The sequence below is a fragment of the Mirounga leonina genome, unplaced genomic scaffold, assembly GCF_011800145.1.
Source record: "Mirounga leonina isolate KUSES-001 unplaced genomic scaffold, KU_Mleo_1.0 Mir_154, whole genome shotgun sequence".
In the NCBI taxonomy this organism is placed as follows: Eukaryota; Metazoa; Chordata; class Mammalia; order Carnivora; family Phocidae; genus Mirounga; species Mirounga leonina.
In genome coordinates, this window is record NW_023270389.1 from 9,875,550 (window position 1) to 9,896,058 (window position 20,509).

Consider the following 20,509-nt stretch of genomic DNA (forward strand, 5'->3'; position numbering starts at 1 on the left):
CCCTCTCCAAGGTTCCATTACCTATGGATCCATGAATCTGACTTCTGGTTCAGTTTTCCTGAACAAGTCCAGCACCCCATTCCTCCCCAGCCCTACCAAATAATTATCTATTCTATCTGATACTTCACAAAAACTATTTCAAATATTTTCCATACTCCCCAATTTTCATATATATTTGATATGCCATTTTCTTAAACCTTTTCAAAATCAGAATCATGCTTTGTACCTCTTAGAATCTTGTACTAACACAATACTCTGTATATACTGGGCCATCAAAATGCTTTCTTGACGGGCGCCTGGGTGGCTCAGTCATGAAGCATCTGCCTTCGGCTCAGGTCATGATCCCGGGGTCCTGGGATCAAGTCCCATATTGGGCTCCCTGCTCCGCGGGAAGCCTGCTTCTCTCTCTCCTACTCCCCCTGCTTGTGTTCCTGCTCTCACTATGTCTCTCTCTGTCAAATAAATAAATAAAATCTTTAAAAAAAAAAGAAAAAATGCTTTCTTGACACCTTTCAAGTCAATGTTACTTTGTAACACTGTGCCCTTGTCCCTCACCACTCCTGTGTCTTCTCCCATCATCCTCCATGCAGAGACCCTGTCCTGTACCACATCTGTGTCCCCCCAACCCAGGCCTAGGTCAGGGCTCTGTGCATATCCACAAAGGAAATGAATAAAGAATTCTTCCCACATTTAGAGCCTGTTAAATTTCTGAAGTGACAAGGATTCATTCTGATGATCAAATGTGAATTCTGAGACTGCGTTCATCACTGAAAATCTCATTATTCTAACTGCACAGGTCATACACACCTTTACCTGGGTGGCTGTAAACCACCACAACCATAGGGAAAACTAAAAAATCTTTCTCATCCTGGTGGCCTTTCTCCTGAATTTCCCAGGTATTCAGTGTCTTTATACTGCCCTATGACCATCCAAATGAGAAGTACACAGAGGGTGAGATCCTACAAAATGCCAGGTACTGCATTAGACATTTTATTATCAATTCATTTAATTCTTCCAACAATTGGAGTAGGTATTATCTGCATTTGGAAGATGTTTGACAGCTACACAAAGTTTAGTTATTTGCCCAAGATTCTAAATGATGAATCTGGGATTTGAAATCAGATCATCCTGGCTCAAAACTCATGCATTTTTACAGAACAGAAAAGAAACAAACAAACAAACAAACAAAAGGCTCTTAATGATGTAATGTATGGTGATTAACATAACAATAAAAAGTAAAAAACAACTCTTTCCTACACAAGTCTTGAAATAACAGAACCTAGTGGAAAAATATTTTTGTGGGGGGGAGGATACTTTCTCTGTAGGTCCAAGGACAACCTGGCCTCCAACTTCTGAAAGCTTGCTCATTCCCACAATTTACCAAGAAAAATGTCCAATTTCAATAAATACCACAAGGGGGAGCTAAGTCCTAAAAAGCTTAGCTATGCTTCCAGAAAGATTAAATGTCTCATTTGGATCATGACTCCCTTAAGAAAGATAAATCTGAATAGATACTCTGTCACAAGTAGCTCTTTCTGAGAAACAAATCTAACCACATCTCTTTCCTGCTTAAAACCTTCCAAGGATCCCCATCCCAAACAATGTAACACTACTTGTCATGATACACAACTTCCTTTAGGTTGGCCTGTCTTCCTCCAAAGACCACCCCCTCTGACTGCTCAACATCAACAAGGCTTCCTCGGCTTCCCCAAAAGGCCTTTTCTTTTGTAGTAACTTCCATCTCTCTGACCATGTTATTTCTTTGGCCTAACTGCATGCCACCCCCGTCTCCCTCCTCCCAATCCTTCTATTCAGCAACACCCTGCACATCAAACTCCCATTTGTCCTTCAACTCCTGCCAAAACACGTCTCGGCTAACTTCTGACCTTCTCTGCCCATCCTCCCACCACGATGAATCAATTTATCCAACACATCATTCTGCCATCAGGTAAATACTTTCTGCCCATATCATGTCTCCAGTGAAAGTCTTTATCTACCTGCTGGACTAAAAGGTCCTTGAGGGGAAGAGCCATGTTTTACAGGTGTAAACCCAGCACGGACACATCGCAGATCCTCTCCAAGGACTGAACTGTGCTAAGAACTCATCAAATTATACACCTGTGGTTTGTTTCAGAGACTAACATCAAAGGAGCAGCAGAAATTTCCATAAAGACATTTTAAGCTCTTTACGTCATGCTCAAGATCAACTCAAAAACTGTAATTAATCAATACTCTGTCTGAAGAAACTATGTATGTCAAACTTACCGTCTTAGTTAAATAAAATATGAATGAAGATATTAAAAGAATTGCATTTTCCAAAGGTGTGACACTTGCTGGCTCTTCAGCATTTGTTTCTAGTTGCTTTTTTGCATCAACAGCATCAACAGGACTGCTTTCTGTTGTAATTATCCCTAAAATTGAGGGTGAAAATTAATATTTTATTTTATGCTTTAGAGTAAGACTTGTTTCTCTCCATTCAAAATACTTATTGAGTGCCCACTGAATATTAGTGGCTTCTCTTAAAGACTTATATGGTTTAAGGGCACATTGCTGGTTCAGTTGGTAGAGCATGTGACTCTTAATCTCGGGGTCGTGAGTTCGAGCCCCACGTTGGGGGTAGAAATCATTTAAAAAATATTTACTAAAAAAAAAAAAAGACATAGTTTTTATATATCTTTATATAAAGACTTATATAACTTATAAAGACTTATAAAAAGAAGGGGCACCTGGGTAACTCAGTCGGTTAAGCGTCTGCCTTCGGCTCAGGTCATGATCCCAGGGTCCTGAGATTGAGCCCTGCATCCAGGTCCCTGCTCAGTAGAGAGTCTGCTTCTCCCTCTCCCTGTGCTCCTCCCCCCTGCTCGTACTCTCTCTCTCTCTCAAATAAAATCTTTAAAAAAGAGAATTATAAAGAGAACAAAATTCAGAAGGCCCATTAGAGCCATCATACCCTTCCATTATGAAATGAACGTATCTCCAACACCATCTACCCCTCACCAAACCCCTCCATCATGTCCCTGGCAAAGCAACTGCTACCTGGACAATATTCAGTCATGGGAATTGAGAAAAGCAAAATTTTATGTTTTTTCCACACAGACACAGTTGCATTTAACAAAACATTCATTTAGGGCGCCTGGGTGGCTCAGTCGGTTAAGCGTCTGCCTTCGGCTCAGGTCATGATCCCGGGGTCCTGGGATCGAGTCCCACATCGGGCTCTCTGCTCTGTGGGGAGCCTGCTTCTCCCTCTCCTCCCCACTTGTGCTCTCTATCTCACTATCTCTGTCTCTTTCTCAAATAAATAAAATCTAAAAAAAAGTTTAAAAACAAAAAAAACATTCATTTAACAAACACAGTGCTGGTGAAGCACTGTGTTAGAAACTTCAGGCAAACGATGAATAGAAAAGTGTCAGTTTGCAGACCTGCAGGTGGGATACACCAGTGTTTAGCCCGGCGTCTGGCACTTGGCAGGCACTCAGTGATTGCTTACCGACAGAGGAATGACAGCTATACAAAAGAGAATATGGGAATTGCCCAGAGACACTAATGGGTACTGTTTACAGGGAGGGGGCTGGCCTGGAGCTCTGCATAAGAGGTAGGATTCCAGCACTGCCTGAAAGGGTTTCACCTGAGGAGGTGGTGGAGAGGGGTTTTCAGTTTGAATTACTCGAGTCTGGGACACATCTTATAAACCTCTATGAGTTCAACAAGCAATTAGTGATGGGTGGAGTAGGGGCCTCTTGTGTCTCTTCCAACCAGAAGATTCCATTCACTATTGATCTATGAATCTGACCTTGGGAAAGTGTTCCCGGTCAGGTAAGCATCTCTGTGTCTGAGATGTATGAAGGGATATTTGGGAAGATGAGCCTGCAAAGGCAGCTGAAGTCCTTTTGTGACAGACCTTAAAGGACAGGGCAAAAAAAACTGTTTTTAATTCTGCAAGCAGAACTTTTCCTAGCCCTGAAAGTTTTTGAGCCAGAGAATAACAAGACTTCGTGGTGTATGATTCATTTTCAACAAGCAGAATCTTTTTGATTTAAAGGAGTTTAGAATGAGAGAGGACACATGAATGCAATATCCTCTGGAACACAGGAGACCTCTGATATGTCATTTCTTCTCAAATTTGCAGAATTCCTCCCCATGCTGTGGCTTCTCCCATACTCTGAAGAGAGATGGAGTGTCCACCCAGTTCTACCAGTTCTCACGGTATCACAGGGTAATGCTGTAGCCATGGTTAGAGACCACAACCTCTAAGAACACAAACACGGCAATGAAATCACGCCACCACAGTGGATTCGTGAAATAACACAATTAGTTCTTCTTCATTAGAAACCTATTGATACCGTTATCGGGGTTGTATTTTTGTTTTAAACATTTTCCTCAATTCAAGTGAAGGGAGTTGCTCTCCATGAGTGTTTGCTGTGCTCTGTGATGGAAGTCCTATTCACCGGCCACACCGGACCACCACCCATTACAAAGTTCTGTACTCTTCCCTACAGTATAAAGATACCTAGGCGTAAATTTCCCCCTCACTGTTTTTAAGAAGGTAAAAGAGCTAAGCCACACTGTATTCTACTGGGGGCAGGGCGGGGTGGAGGGGACTTAGGAGTGGGGAGAAAACACGGAATTTGTGAGCTTTAAGGCAGTGGTTCTCAAACTTTCAACGGATCCGAATTTCCTGGAGGGCTTGTTAAACACAGCTTGCTGGTCTCCTCCCCCAGAGTTTCTGATGCCTCTGGTCTGGTTGAAAACTACTGTTTTAGAACATAAGGTTTTTTAAGAATAATATTTTAGATTAAAATTATTCACATAAGTAATGACAGCCAAACACTGGTTTTTGGTTACAGTCTCTGGCCTTTTTCCTACTGCTGATCTCCATCCGCCTCAACTCCTGCTTTTCTTTCCCTTCTGGGGTTTCTTGTTTTCTAAACTCACTCATGCCTGTATTATTCTCCCTTCTGATTTCCCACCTTTAAGAACAAATGTCCAGAGGCGCCTGGCTGGCTCAGTTGGTAGAGCTTTTGACTCTTGATCTTGGGGTCATGAGTCTGAGCACCACAGGTGTAGAAATCACTTAAATAAATAAATAATTTAAAGGGGGGGGAATGTCCTAGAAGCTCTTCTTTATGAGACATACCTACACTTTGTAGAGAAAAATCTGCAAGCTTTACCTGGGTCTTTGTCCTTCGCAGTATTTGGCTGCCGTGGCACTTCTGAGCCACCCCGGTCACCACTCACAGGTTGACCCAGCTGGCTGGGCTCTGTGAGGATCTCTACCTTAAGGTCCTCTGCGTTATCTTGTGGGAAACTGTCCTCAAGGTGCGGCTGCAGCCCTGCAGGGAAGAAGCGTGCACTGGGCGGGCAAAGCTGGCTGACACTCCCCACTCCACCCTTCCCCCCAGGCAGCTCTCCAACACCGTCCACCCCCGGGGGCTTCAGTACTGCCCTCCACATGCGAGTATCCCAGGGAGCACAAGTGAGCAGGAAAGGAAGAGTTTCAGCTGCTCTTATCTCACTTCACCGATGGCTAAAATTTATAAAGAAACCCTCATTCCAAGTATTTTATAAACAAACACATTTATGGTAGGGTCTTCAATAACCTAACTTTCCTGGACAAACCAACACATGCTCACACAGATAAAGGTACAGAAGAGAATTCCAGTCAAGTGCAGAAATACCAAGCATCTACTCCACACAGAAAGAACATGAACTCTTTCATACATACGCATGCTTATTTCACAGAACTAGCACAGAGGAGGGCATTATGTACAAAGGCAGTCTGCTGAAGTACCACTCAAATATTTTCAGGGTATGTCTAATTGTCAAAAAGAGGGAACCCATTTCTTTCCCCAAGAGGCTCAGGGCAGCAAAGATGAATGTCTTTAAAGCCTCATGGTTTACCCTGAAAATTCATAAGAGTTTTGCATTCTAATGCAAAACAGATCTGCTTTGATTACACACAAAAATGTTCCCCTCCCCAAATTCTCAGGAAAAATTGGCCCTCTGGGAAGATGTATTTATTCTGTGACTTTATGTCCCCGTGGTACTTTACCACAAGCCTCAGCTCAAATACCTTAGTCTGAAAAGCATGGGGACACAGAATAGGGCACGGAACTAGGAATCAGGTTATATTAGAATCCTGGCTCAGGGTCAATTCAATCACTATTTACGGGAAGGCTTCTATGTGTCAAGTGCCGTGTTTAGAAAGCTCTGTATCCTGGTTCAGTCACTGATTAATCCGAATGCAAGAATCCTAGGGCCCAGTAGAATTTAACTGACCTAAGTGCTCCAAAGAGGCAAGAAAGACCATGACACCCACAAAAGATGAAAACAGGGACAGGTGGGGGGGGCGGTGAAGAAACTCAGGCAAGGCATCAATTTAAACATTATGCCAGGGGTGCCCGGGTGACTCAGTCGTTAAGCGTCCAACTCTTGGTTTCAGCTCAGGTCGTGATCTCAGGGTCGTGGGGCTCAATCCCACGAGCTTGTCAGGCTCCAAGCTCAACCTGGAGTCTGCTTGAGATTCTCTCCCTCTGCCCCTCCCCCTGCTCTCTCTCTCTCTAAAATAAATCTTTTTTAAAATAAATAAATAAATAAACATTATGCCAACTAATCCTTGGTCAGAGAGCAGTTACTTTGTGCTTAAGAAACTGTGTTCCATCCCTCTGACCCTCCTCCCTCTCATGCTCTCTCTCATTCTCTCTGTCTCAAATAAATAAATAAATAAATAAATAAATAAATAAATAAATAAATAAATAAAAGAAACTGTGTTCCAGGGGCGCCTGGGTGGCTCAGTCGTTAAGCGTCTGCCTTCGGCTCAGGTCATGGTCCCAGGGTCATGGGATCGAGCCCCGCATCGGGCTCCCTGCTCAGCGGGGAGCCTGCTTCTCCCTCATCCACTCCCCCTGCTTGTGTTCCCTCTCTCCCGGTCTCTCTTTCTGTCAAATAAAATGAATAAAAATCTTTAAAAAAAAAGAAAGAAACTGTGTTCCAAAGAGCCTTTCAGAGGCTTCCAGTTACGGAATAACTTACAGGGATGAAAGGCAGAGCACAGGGAATATCGTCAGTGGTGTTGTGAAAGTCTTGTATGGTGACAGATGGGAGCTCCGCTTGCAGTGAGCAGAGCAGACTGTACAGACTTGCCGAATCACTATGTCACACACCTGAAACTAATGTAACACTGTGTGTCAACAATACGTCACTCAGGGTGCCTGGCTGGCTGAGACAGAAGAACATGCAACTCCTGACCTTAGCGTCATGAGCTCAAGCCTCCACGTTGGGCGTAGAGCTACTTGAAAAGAAAAAAGTTTCCTTTTGAAAACGCTACCAGTCTCAACTGTCCAAAGGGGAAAAGAGAGGGAGAAATCCTTATGGACGCTCCCACCTGAAAGAAGGCAGGAAGGGACACGTGGATGTCACAGTGCTGTTGTCCCTTACCTTCAGGCACACTGTAAACTGGACAGAGCTTTACAAATAAGGCAGGAGGCACTTCAGCAGCGCCCCCCCGCCCCCCCACTTCTCCGGCGCGCCCCCACGAGGCCACAGGCGGGCACTTTACCTTCCGTGGAGCCGCCCCAGCCTTCCCGGGGGAGCTGTGCTGTGGTTAGCGGTGCCGTGTCCTCCACGGAGGAGTGTTTGTACCTGACGAAATAGATCAGGTCTTGAACATCGTCTAGTACTGCTGCCTCTTCGAATATGTTACCTTCCTTCACTCCCAGATCTCTGTTTTCGGTTACACGGGAATCAAGCATTTTCTCTGCTACGCTCAGAATGTGTGCCTCGGAGGCACGGAAGACCTTATCCAGGACTTTTTCCACATTATAGGGCAGGCTCTCCTGCTGTGCGGACTTCAGCTTTAACGACATCTCATGGAACATGGCTTCCAGCTCATGGACATTAAAGTACTTCTGGAACCTCTGCAGAGACTGCTGTTCTTTAAAGAAGCTGCCGATTATAGGCAGGTCCTTCACATCATGGCTGTGCGCCCGCGTCCCCGCTGTATGTGGCGCCCAGTGTGGCTGGGCATCTTTGTGCTCCTCAGTGGCAGACCCCCGGCTCTCTGTGTCCGCGAGCCTCTCAAAGTCCCCCTGGTCCTCTTCCGAGAGTTCATCTACCCCAGGCTTCTGTACGGATTCCTCAGGGCTGTCTTCTTGAAAATTACCAGTATCTTGATTCTGAAACATTTCACCCAACCCTAGAGTCTGATTTTTTTTGTCAGGAGAGTCCCTTACTTCAGGTGCTCTCTGTGCTTTCTGAGCTACAAGAGGGTTTTCTGTTTCCACCACCCTGCTACCCGCTTCCCTGGCCCCTGTGTCTACCCCTTCGCCCAAAGTTTCTCTTTTTCTCTCAATTTCCAAAATATTACTGGTTTCTTCTTTGCTTCCTTCTGTTTCTGCATCAGGATTAATGGGGCCTAAACCAGCTCGTGTGGGGGACTGCGGATTAACATCTAGCTGCCCGCGCTGGATCTCAGGGCTTTGTTCTTTAGACTGTTTTGCACTTAGAGCATTTTCATCCTCCAGGAGTTCTTCCGGGCTGTAATCGTCATCTGCCTCTGGTTTCTCAGTTTGGAAACCTGGGCCTTCCAGGCCATCTGTCTGGCCTGTTGCCTCCACTTCCCGTAAGCCCACCAGGGGCTTGTGAGGAGCAAACTCTTCACCTGAGGAGTCCTCTTTGACCTCCTCCTTGGAGAGCCTTATCTTCTCATCCATCTGCTTACTGTGGCTAGCAGCCTCTTCTCTTCCTTGTGGCCAAGAAAGATTTCTTCCCAAAATGGGGCCCTCTTCTTCCGGTTCTCTTGGCAAACCAATTTCATCCAGAGGGGAGGGTCTAGGTTGATTGTGAGTCTTAAGAAGCTCTTCCTCTTTAAATTCCTCACTTGGATGCTCCACTGAGAGCGTGTGTGGTTTTGATCCACTTACTAAAACGTGTACTTCTTCCACATTGTCTTTGGATGCATTACGCTGATTACCTCCCAGCGGGGGTGCAATATCCACAGATTCCTGTCCAATCTTTTCCTCGTTCACTTGACTCCCTGAAGCTTTAGGTACTGGTTCACGTTCTAAGCCGCCTCCCAAAATCTGCTCTCCAGGCTTTTCTTCAGGGAGCATTCCTTTTGAAATATGAACAACTGCTCCTTTTAGGTCATTTTCTTTGTTATCGAAGGCTGACTCCAACATTTCTTTACCCTTTCCAGCAGATGGCAAAGAGCCAGGGTCACTGCTTTGAGGAGAACTGTGTGCAGTCATGCCTTCCTGCTTCTCCTCCTCCAACCCCATCTCAGCCTGTGCCAGGCCCCTATTGGATTCTGCAACTTTCGTCCCTTTTCCTGTAATACGAATTTCCGGATCTTTTTCATTATTTGTTTTAGGGACATCTACACTCAAAAGATGATCTTCTGCCTTTTTAGGGTCAATGTAATCCGTGGCTGATCGTGGTTTCCCCCACTTGCTATCTGGGACAAACGCATCATCACCTTCCTTTCCTTCCTCTGAATCAGAACTCCCTAAATCCACACCTGTTTGTCTGTCACCTTCTGAGAAAGAGAAGATAGTATCCTCCCAGGTTGTTAGTATGTTTTTATCATAGTTTTTGATGCCAGGGGGCTGCGTTGCCTCCACTTTATCCTCTTCGTATGAACTCTGCTCTCTATCTGATGAGTATTTCTCAACTCCAGACTTCACTGGAGTTTTCACATCTTCTCCACCATGAGTGAAGGTCAGTAACGGCAGCTCATCAAAGTTTTCTTCGTTCTCCTCCTCTTCCTTGCCAACTGTGTAATACTCAGTATCCAATTCCTCATCAAAATCATCTTCTAATGAAGTAACAAGTCTGGTTGTCTCGTCATCAGATACAAGTGCATCAGCAGTTGAGCCAAATTTGGTTTTTAAGTCCAGAGTCATTTCTTTTTTCAAAAGTTTGTAAGCATCAATCTTCTCCTGTTCACTCGAGACCTGAGAACCATTGCTGGTTTTGTTGTTTTCACTTTCTGGCACTTTTAGTTTATCCTGTAGCATTTCCTCAAAAGGTTCAAATGAAGATGGGTCTCCCTGAGCATGACCTGCTTGACTGTTTACATGGGGGTGGTTCTTCTGAGCCCCAGATCTTTCCTTGAGTTCCTTAGTATTTTCTGAGAAGACACTTTCACTCTCCTCTGAGTTAACTTCTACTGGTTCGGGTTCAAGGTCGCTTTCCTCAAATACTTCAGAAGGGGTGTCCTCACGCTGAGGTTTTTCTATAGCTTTCTCAGAATCTCCAGTTGCAGAATTATACAATTCCAAAAATCCTAAAAGTTCTTCTACATTATAATTATCAAAATCATCTCTTCCCCCATCAAAACAAACAAAATCTGTCTCCTGCAAGAGAGAAAAAAAAAAAGTTAGCATGTCACTAAGTATAAGAGCAAACTCTTACCCATGCTAGTGACAGAGATAATCCCAAATTGGCTCTGGAGGGGGTTCCGTGTCTACCTTGGGCAACAACTCTTCTTGGGTAGTGAAGAGATATAGAGGCTAGAATCCACTTTTCCCTGGTTCCCTGCTTCCATGGAGAAGGACTCCTACCTGAGTACTACTCCTGGCTGCCCTTCGCTGTCTCTTCCCCAGGGGAAACATGATTCATGTGGCTGGTGCCTTTGCTCTGTACCATCCCTGTTTTCTGTTTGGGGGACCTGCTGGAGGGAACACACATCCTCTCCCCCACCATGCTGACAGTTTTACAGGGACAGTCCTCCAGGGGTGGCCCCCATTAGCTAGCTCTGTCTGTGGCTGGGCAGTTGGTCTTATTCTAGACTACAAAGCCCACTATTTCTGCAACCTAAGCCATGTTCACTGAAAAGCTTTATCAATAAATAATAGTGACAATTTGGTCTCCATGTGCCTGACTCCTGGGTCTCTCAATTTGTTCTGAGCACAAGTAGAGAAAACACAGGGTGTCATTTATTGGGTCCCCCAACTCCCAATATCTATGCCTGATGTTCTGGGAATTCATCCCATGATAATATGTGCAGAAGAAGCTGGAAGACCACCAGCTTCCCTATCACTGTGCCCTCCAGGCTGTACTTCTGTTTACCCCACTAGAGACAGGCAAAATCACCTTGCTGTCAGGATCTAAGTCTACACAGATTTTTTGGCTCATATTTTCTTTAGATTGGAAAAGACAAATCAGCTTAGGAAGTATCTTATTAAAACACAGAGGCATGGGAACTAAACATTTACAGGCACGAAGAAGGGTGTCAAGGGGGTTCCCCACTTAATTCTTACCTCAAATACAACCTGAAAACAAGATTCAGTAAGGAATATACTCTACTCTAAATCAGGGTTCTAGATGTCATTAAGATCTGCTTTCAGAACTATCCATAAATCTATATTCTTCCTTTCCTCCAATAATAAGCAAATTGACATAAAAGGGGCCATACACAGAGGGAAAGTTAAAAGCCAACAAAGATAATTCTCTTCTCCTAACTAAACTTTCACAAAAGGCTGAGGAGCCCTGACCAGTGCAGTAGGGATCGATGATTTCTTCTTTTCACCACATGTGTTTCCACGCTATTTTCTTAATACTGAGGGAAGCATGCAGTGGGAGGTACAGAAAGAAGGCAGACTCCCCAACTAGTGAGGTCACTGTGACCAATGAACTGCCGTCTCACACCTATATCCTGGAGAGTCTCTTCACTAGGAATGAGGCCAGACAGGTAATGGGCTGATTTTATGACCCTTGCAATTATCGAGAAATGTTAAGAACAGCACTGGCTCAAAGACTCCATATATTCTGCCAATCTCATCTAAGAATGCCTCTAGGACAGCAACTTGCATGTTCCGCAGCACTGCAAAGAACTGCTCAAGGATGCTTGAATGAAAGTGAGCGTCAATGACTATAAACTTTAAAACTCCAGAAAATAATCAGCAGGACTGAGGATCCCAGAACACAAAATTCTCATCATCACAGAACTGTCAGTGCATTCAGATGAATGCTTTATAGGGTGTGCAGTCAGTACTGTGCAGATCTGAGACTAGACTCCTCCAAATCTCTCAAATTCCCTACAGCATAACTATAACCCCTGAAATCACTGAAGACTCAGTGATAAGGAAACCATGGTAAACTGGCATTTGTGGCCTAGTACATAATGTAGGGTTTAATTTCACCTGATTTCTCTATACTTAAAATGTCTAAGAGCTATTCAATGAGTGGTTTTCTGATTGAGATACCTTCTCCTTTTGCTTCTAAAAAGATTTACCTCTTGGGGTGCCTGGGTGGCTCAGTCGGTTAAGCCTCTGACTCTTGATTTCGGCTCAGGTCATGATCTCAGGGTCATGAAATCGAGCCCTGTGTCGGGCTCCGCGCTCAGCGCGGAGTCTGCTTGAGTTTCTCTCCTTCTCCCTCTGCCCCTCCCCCTGCTCGCGCTTGCTCGCTCTCTAAAATAAATAAATATATTTTTTTAAAGATCTTAAAAAAATAAAAAGATTTACCTCTGAAACTTAATCACTAAGAAGATATTGAATTCTTAATTTTTTCTTCATATAAAGCAGCAAAGAAAAACCCTATATAAGAGTACACATATTAGACAACTACCAAATAATGATATATAATCTCCTATAAATTCTTTTCAGGGCGCCTGGGTGGCTCAGTTGGTTAAGCGACTGACATCGGCTCAGGTCATGATCCTGAAGTCCCGGGATCGAGTCCCGCATCGGGCTCCCTGCTCAGCAGGGAGTCTGCTTCTCCCTCTGACCCTCCTCCCTCTCATGCTCTCTGTCTCTCATTCTCTCTCTCTCAAATAAATAAATAAAATCTTAAAAAAAAAAAAAATTCTTTTCAAACTTTTCTTTCTTCTTTTTTCTATTTTTAAAGGTAATCTGATTCTAAATTAAAACTTGATACACACATATGAACTTGGTTTTTTCTGACCAAAACACAAAGACTTTCAAAAATCATTAACTGACTATCACTGATGAATTTGAAAGGCAATTTATAATTAAGAACCAAAAAAAGTCCATAACTTACATCTGTTGGAACTTGTAGCTCCTCTTTAGTATATTCATGGACTACTTGGATTAAATCCTTCGGAAAATATCCAAAAATACGCCCAACCTATATGAAAGAATAGGCAAAAGAAACAAACACCAATCAAAATTCTGTATTAAGAAATACAAATGACAGACTTCTTAGTAGTGACAGGAAACAGATAGGTAGGTAGGCATAACCACAAGAGACAGATAGTTGCTATTATGATTACACAGATTATTCCAATGAAAATTAAGTATAGAATATCTTAAAGCCAACTTTTCTAAAACCACTGAGGTTTCCTTTCAACATGCAACTTAATTCTAAACACAGAGCACATAAAGTTATATTTCTGAAGTAGATAAAAGACCTACATAAGAGAAAGTTATTGTATATTTTGTGATTAAAACTATGCAAATCAGGGGCACCTGGTTGGCTCAGTCAGAAGAGCGTGCGACTCTTGATCTCGGGATCGTGAGTTTGAGCCCCATGCTGGGTAGAGAGATTACTTAAAAATAAAATCTTTAAAAAAAACCAAACCTGCAAATCAAAGCTGGTTAGAAACACAATTGCAAATAACCTCTAGCAATAATTTACCTGCACATTTCACAGCTTTGCTCATCAACTGGTACACTTAGAAGTCTTTCTTAAACCAATAAACAGCCATGAAAATTAAGTAAAAAGAATATAAAATTGCTAAAATGTGTGATCACTATGACAAAAAGCAAATATTTATTGATAGAATGGGCTGTAGTAGCTTTCTCAAAAACTAGATTTTCCAGTATTGGAGGGAGAAAATAAAATTCATACTAATGTATACATCAAGCTTTAGTTTCATGCAAAGTAAACCTCTAGAGAAAATAACCCCATTTACCTACAGCACTAACAGCTAAAATACATAAAGTGTGTCTTCTTGAGACGCAAACACTGTCTTCTATTGGCTACATCTGAAATGGAAAGCAGATCTCTCCGAAGGAGGCTGATAGGCAGATCCAATGCACCAAAGGAGAAAAAGGCTATCTTATCACCAACTCCTAAAATATCCTCATTAGGAGTGCTGTTGTTATGCCTGGCAAATATGTGAAAGCCAGTCTTGAGTACTTGAATACGGTCTTGAAGATTAGATAAGACAGAGCAATTAAAAACTGCTACACTGGCAGTTAAAATCTAGAACTCTAAGAAACCCAAAAAGGCTGCAGAACAAAAACTAAAAAACAGAAACAAGAATCATTTTGAAAACTAAGAGGAGAGAGTTTTTAATTTCCTAAAATATAAGTTTCATGAAATAAGAGAAGAAACTGAGGGAAAATACACTTTTTTTCCTTTTCAGGAAAATTTTCTTAAGAGAAAATCTGGAAAAGGGAGAGAAATCAGAAATATATGGAAAATGGAAATAAATTTGTCTTTGTGTAGTCTCGGTCCATTGACACCATAGGTCATATAAAACTCCATACTTTGGGGGTACCTGGCTGGCTTAGTCGGTAGAGCATGTGACTCTTGATCTGAGGATTGTGTGTTCAAGCCCCATGTTGGGTACAGAGATTACTAAAAATGATAAAATCTTAAGAAAAAAAAAACCTCCGTATTTTTACACTGGGGGGTGGTATTCTGTGCTTCAGGATCTGACAAAAAGGGGTTCAGAATCATGGACCCTCAGGACTGGAAGTAAGCTTTAGGTCTAATTTTGCTTCCATACACCATCCCTGCCAAGGAACTATTAATTTGATTGCAGGGGTGGGGAAGAAGTAGAACATTTGTTCAAGAGAATAAATTCTGTATAAGCTACCATCAGGACACATGTAAATAAGTGCCACTACCCTGAAAGAAAATATTCAAAAGGAAGATGGGTAAGACATGGGCCCTTCCATTACGGAGCTTATGACTTTACAGGAGCAAAGACAGTACACACACCAACTGCAAGACAAGGCAGTAAAAGGGATGCCACGTGAGCAGTGCAAACAAAGTGCCACCTGAACAATCATCAAACAGCACAGAGCCCTCTGGCTAGGGTGCTAGAGCGGTGCCTCCCTAAGATGGCAACAGGAGAGGTGACCGTGGCCATAAGAAAATGCAAGTCGAGCTCACGTACCAAATGCTCCAACTTAACCACCTCACTGTACATAAAACATGCAGCCTAGGTATTGAGAAAAAACCTTCCAAGAGTAAAGATTATCAAGAAATCTAATGTGGTCGACTTGAAGGAAACAGAACAGATCCTTCTTTGTATCTAGTGATTCAATCAGGATTCTGCCCAAATTACAAGGGCTGAACCTGACCGGTTAGTTGGTCTTTCAAGATTCCTCCCTAGGAATCTGGAACACCAACAAAATGAATCTGTTTTTCCCTGTGTAGGTTTCTCAAGCCTTATTTTCTGTTGTTTGGTATCTTATTGATCGTAAAAGTTTTCACAGTGGAGACTGGGTATTTCTGGAAGTCTGAACAACCCTAAGGACATCAAGAACTCTTACAACTTTCAGTAAGTAAACAGTCCACACATCACACTTTTTAGAAAGGAAAGGACAAGAACTCATAAGCCTCTCAAGTCTGGTCACTCCTAGGGAATCTCCTCATTAAAAACATCAAAAGCAGGGGCGCCTGGGTGGCTCAGTTGTTAAGCGTCTGCCTTCGGCTCAGGTCATGATCCCGGTGTCCTGGGATCGAGCCCCGCATCGGGCTCCCTGCTCCGCGGGAAGCCTGCTTCTCCCTCTCCCACTCCCCCTGCTGTGTTCCCTCTCTCGCTGTGTCTCTCTCTGTCAAATAAATAAATAAATAAATCTTTAAAAAAAAAAAAAACATCAAAAGGATGAGCATTATTTACAACAGCCAATGGGGCGCCTGGGTGGCTCAATCAGTTGAGCATCGATCTTGATTTTGGCTGAGGTCATGATCTCGGGGTCATGGGATCAAGCTCCACATAGGGCTCTGTACTCAGCATAAAGTGTGCTTGTCCCTCTCCCTCCCCCTCTTTTCCTCCCCCTGCGAGTGCACTCTCTTGATATCTATCTAAATAAATAAAATCTTACAATAGCCAAAATGTGGAAGCAACCCAACTGTCCACCAATTGAGGAGTAGACAAAGATGTGGTACACACAGACATGCACACAGACACACAGACACACAGACACACACACATTGGAATATTACTTGGTCATAAAAAAGAATGAAATCTTGCCATTTGCAACGACATGGATGGACCTAAAAGGTATAATGCTAAGAAAAATAAGTTGGTCAGAGAACGATAAACGCCATATGATTTCACTCACCTGTGAAATTTAAGAAACAAAACAAAGAAAAAAGGAGACAAAAAAACAGACACTTGAATACAGAGAACAAACTGGTGGGTGCCACAGGGGAGGTGGGTGGAGGAATGGGTGAAATAGCTGCAGGGAATTAAGAGTACTCTTATGGTGATGAGCACTGAGTAGCACATAGAACTGTGGAGTTCCTATATTGTATACCTGAAACTAATAGAACAAAGTTAATTATACTTGAACAAAAATTTTTTTTAAAAAATCAGAGCATGATGGAGTCACTGGTTTCCACGTCTGTCATCAGGGCACCCTAAAACCGGCTGGGAAGAGAGCAGCTGGGGGAAGCTCCAGGAGCAAGTGTCTGAAGAGCAGGAAAAGGATGACGCAGAAGTTGCAAACAAAACAAGGAAACAAAAAACACACAATGAAAAGGACATTTTGCTTTTTTAACGGACGAGTAACAGTACATATGATTAGGTAACTGTTCCCAGAGCTGCCCATCTTTCACAAATATTAATACCTTAGAAAAAAATACACATACAATCAACTTTAAACATGAACACGTGAAACACTGTCCCGCACAAAGTTTACAGGATTAAGTCTAATGCTCGCGAACCCTTCTGTTGTGAAGCAATGAAGTTCAGAATTTTCAGGTTTTGCCACTACAACCTTTCCTCTGGATGGAGCATCCACCGCTGATAAGGCCTCGAACTTACTGCTGAGAAGCAACAACCAGAAGCAGTTGTTTTGTTTAAGGAACAGAGCAGAGCCCCTACCCAGGGCCAGACCTGATGCCTGCCGGGGACACACAGACACCTTCTGTTTTCCCAGTCTAGCAGGGAAGACAAGTTAACTCCATCAAAGACCCCAGGAAACAGTTATCTCCATCCACAGTGAGAAACAAGCCAATAAAAAGTAAGAAGATAGGGCGCCTGGGTGGCTCAGATGGTTAAGCGTTTGCCTTCGGCTCAGGTCATGATCCTAGGGTCCTGGGATCGAGTCCCGCATCGGGCTCCCTGCTCCTTGGGAGCCTGCTTCTCTCTCTCTCTGTCTCTCGTGAATAAATAAATAAAATCTTTAAAAAAAAAAAAAAAAGTAAGAAGATAAAGTATGTCAAATTTGTACTTACACTTCCAGCCCAAACTTCAGGAGGTCTCCCTGCCAGTTTATAGTAGACATACACAGGGTCACCTTTTTTAAAACTCACAAAACGACAATCTGGGCCTGTAAAATCTTCGAGAGCCTCACCCCGGTACATTAACACTGTAGGTAAAAGACGGGGGGGGGGGGGGGGGGGGAGAAAGAGGTATCAGGATTCAACTTTCACAGTCCAAACTGCTTTATCAGGCAACAGGAGGGTATCCTCCATTCTGTAAACAACAATCAAGTTTCTCCAGTACTCTCTGGAATCAATCACTTTCAATTCACAGGCTCCAAGTATCTAAATTCTAGAGCTTTATCATTATATATCACACCCTACAAGCAGACAGGAGAGACGGCCACTTTCCCTGTTTTTCTCTATGGATAAACAAAAAGCAATGAGTCCACCACCACACAGAGTTGGTGTCAAGAGAAATTCTTGGTCTCCTCTTTAACCTTCTTGTCCTCAATCTCTGCTGTTTCGTAATCATAAAAAGCTTCATAGCACAACTGAATAAATTCAAGTACAGATGCTGGCTGGCTTAAGCGTGGCCGCATGAAGAGGTAACAGGGAGCTGGGGAGAGCACCCAGGAACCCCCAACGGGTCAATTAACTTGAACTAACACTAAAAGGCACTATCGTTAAGTGGCTGTAAACTGCTACCATGCAGGAGTAAACACTGCCGACTTCATCTGAAGCCACGCTGATCTCCCTGTACGGTATCTGGATAAATTAACGGGAAAGGACATCACATCCTATTACCAGTCCAATCACATGACCAGGTAATGTGAAATTATCATGAAAGTAATGTTCACTGTACCCAACATTCCGAAGGGAAGATACCCTTATTTATTAATGTCTATACACAAAATCACAAGTGGGCATCACAATGTTGCAGGGACAAGCAAAACTATGAGAATTGTTCAATAGTTACCTTCAATCTTAAAATGCAGGACTTAAATCACACTTGATCTAGAAACTAGTAGAAGCAGCATTTTTCTTTTTGTTGGCCAACTACACAGTTTCTGATATAAGATGAAATGGACAAGAGGTACAATTAAATAGTAGAGAAAAGAAGGGTGACATGGAAAGAACACTTTTTCTTAAAGCCAGTGACCAATAAATACATTAAAATGTATCTTTAAATATATATTTGAGGGACGAACAGATAGATTTGAGGGCGGTTATTTGGATTTTGAAGCTAAAATCCGATTACTTTAATACATGTCAGCATCCTAATTCAGATATAACTGGGGGAAAAGGCCAGGTTGAAGGTGATGGGACAATTTAAGATTGAGGATTCTATCGCAACTGGAAATGGCAATGTTTCTTTTGTTTCCCCCTTAGAAGAGATCACTGAAAAACTGTAACAACAAATTAGATGACATTACTGCACACTGTGAAACAACTTTCTGAAAAGTACAGGACAGCTCTCTCACTCACACACCTTACTAGATACTTTATGCAACACACAGTCTCCTACCCTTCTGGGCTGCCGCCTGTTGTGTTTTGGTTGTATCTGTTTGGACACATGCCATTCTCAACTTATGTGACAAGTAAGGGCCCTTTCAACACCATGTCTCCGTGCTGGGGAAGCATCAGCGATGTGATCCTCCAGCTAACTGGTTTTGAGGAACCCAAGTAGGGGAGTGCTTGAAAGCAAAGAAGGGCAAATACTTTGTCTTAGCCAACCCTGCTTGCTAATCATCTGGGTTTGCGCACAGAAAATTGAAGGGGAAAAGTGTGGAAGTTGCTCCACTTCCGTAGTATCGATTTGCTTCAGCCCTAGGTTACCTCTAGGAATGGCTTAACACAAAGATGCCTCCTCGCTTCCTGTTCAGGGTGTTGCGGTAATACAAACTCTTCCAACTATGAAGTTTGTTTTTGAATAGCACCGATTTGAATATAAATAGCTAAACTGTAGGCATACGGCCTTTTCAGCATGAACATTTTTTTATACGTACTGTTTACAATTTATGAACAACCGTTTCTGAACGCGGTTATCACTAAGTTAGAAGGTTATTCAAGACCCTCCGGGAGGCCCTAAGAATGATCCCGGTCCCACAAACACATGGGAAGAGATTCCAACAACACAAGTGACTAAGGCTAAGGCTGGCCAGGTTCATGAAAATAAATATTTATTATGATTAAGAATCCTCTTGATCTGACTCTGGGGATCTCTGTCCGCCTCACCGCCCACAGTCCATCCCCCACCCCCAATCTAGGACTGGGGCACAATTCCGCTTCCTGCGCAAAGAAGAGGAGGCTGCCGGTCCCAGGTGGCAGATGCAGATTCTCGCTCGGCCTCTTTCGAGAGCGAAAGATTCTGGCCTTCCTTAAGGTGCCCTCCCTGCCTGGCTGTCTGCAAGGAGACTTCCAAGCACAGACATGACAGGACTGAGGCAGAACAGAGGCGAGACCTTGGAATACCCTGCATGTTTGGACTCCGGGCTCGTCCCAAACCCAAACTCCAATCCCTGTCAAAAGGCGGTACGAGCCCCAAATCCGAGAGAGGCAGTAGGGCGAAGGGGCAGCGCCAGCGCCCTTCCCAAGCCCCACCACGAACCTGCGGCCGGGAACGCACCCGCCGAGCCCTCGGCGCATCTGCGCCCCCGACTGCACCCACCCAGGTCCCCGCGGCGGGGGCAGGAGAGCGCTCGCTGCAGCGCGGGGAGCCCAGGACGCGCCGCGCGCACCCCAACTGCTCAGTGCCCCCTCAGGGCCAGGCGGGGAGCGGACGCTGCGAACCGCCCCTGGGGAAGCGGGGGGCCACCGCCACCCTCAAACCCCGCCAGATCAGCGGAGGGAAAGGAAACGCTGGCAACAAGTGGGAGGCGCAGCCCCCGGGCCAGGGCCGGCGGGCGCCGAAAGCCGAGGCGACAGCGCGGGGCGCCGGCGCTCGCCCACCCCGGCGCCGCGCCCGCCCGGCCTGCGCCCCGGCCGGCTAGCGGGGCTGCCCAGCTCCCGCCCCCGCGCGGCCCCGCCGCCGCCCCCCTCCCGCCACTCACTGCTGCACTCCTCGTCCGCGCACAGTTTGTGCTCCGCGAAGCGCCGGCTCGTGTCCGCTTGCGGTTGGCCCGGCACCGGCCAGGGCGGCCCGAGCAGGAGCAGCCAGAAG

The 20,509-nt window shown here is 44.3% G+C and overlaps 1 protein-coding gene across 4 annotated transcripts in view; it reads right to left on the bottom strand.

Moving 5' to 3' along the window:
* MIA3 (MIA SH3 domain ER export factor 3) overlaps positions 1-20,503 on the bottom strand; it is a 58,532-nt gene extending 38,029 nt beyond the window's left edge. For 3 of the 4 annotated variants that reach the window (XM_035010070.1, XM_035010069.1, XM_035010072.1), the window contains exons 1-6: positions 20,400-20,503; positions 17,380-17,513; positions 13,000-13,086; positions 7,556-10,352; positions 5,169-5,330; positions 2,266-2,411 (exon numbers count right to left, since the gene is read on the bottom strand). In XM_035010070.1, the coding sequence (XP_034865961.1) occupies positions 2,266-2,411; positions 5,169-5,330; positions 7,556-10,352; positions 13,000-13,086; positions 17,380-17,513; position 20,400 (3,327 nt within the window). In that variant the 5' untranslated portion in view covers positions 20,401-20,503. Of the gene's footprint in view, positions 1-2,265; positions 2,412-5,168; positions 5,331-7,555; positions 10,353-12,999; positions 13,087-17,379; positions 17,514-18,325; positions 18,417-20,399 lie in introns of all 4 variants that reach the window. The other variant, XM_035010071.1, reaches the window with a different exon arrangement.
* Positions 20,504-20,509: the final 6 nt, after the last annotated feature.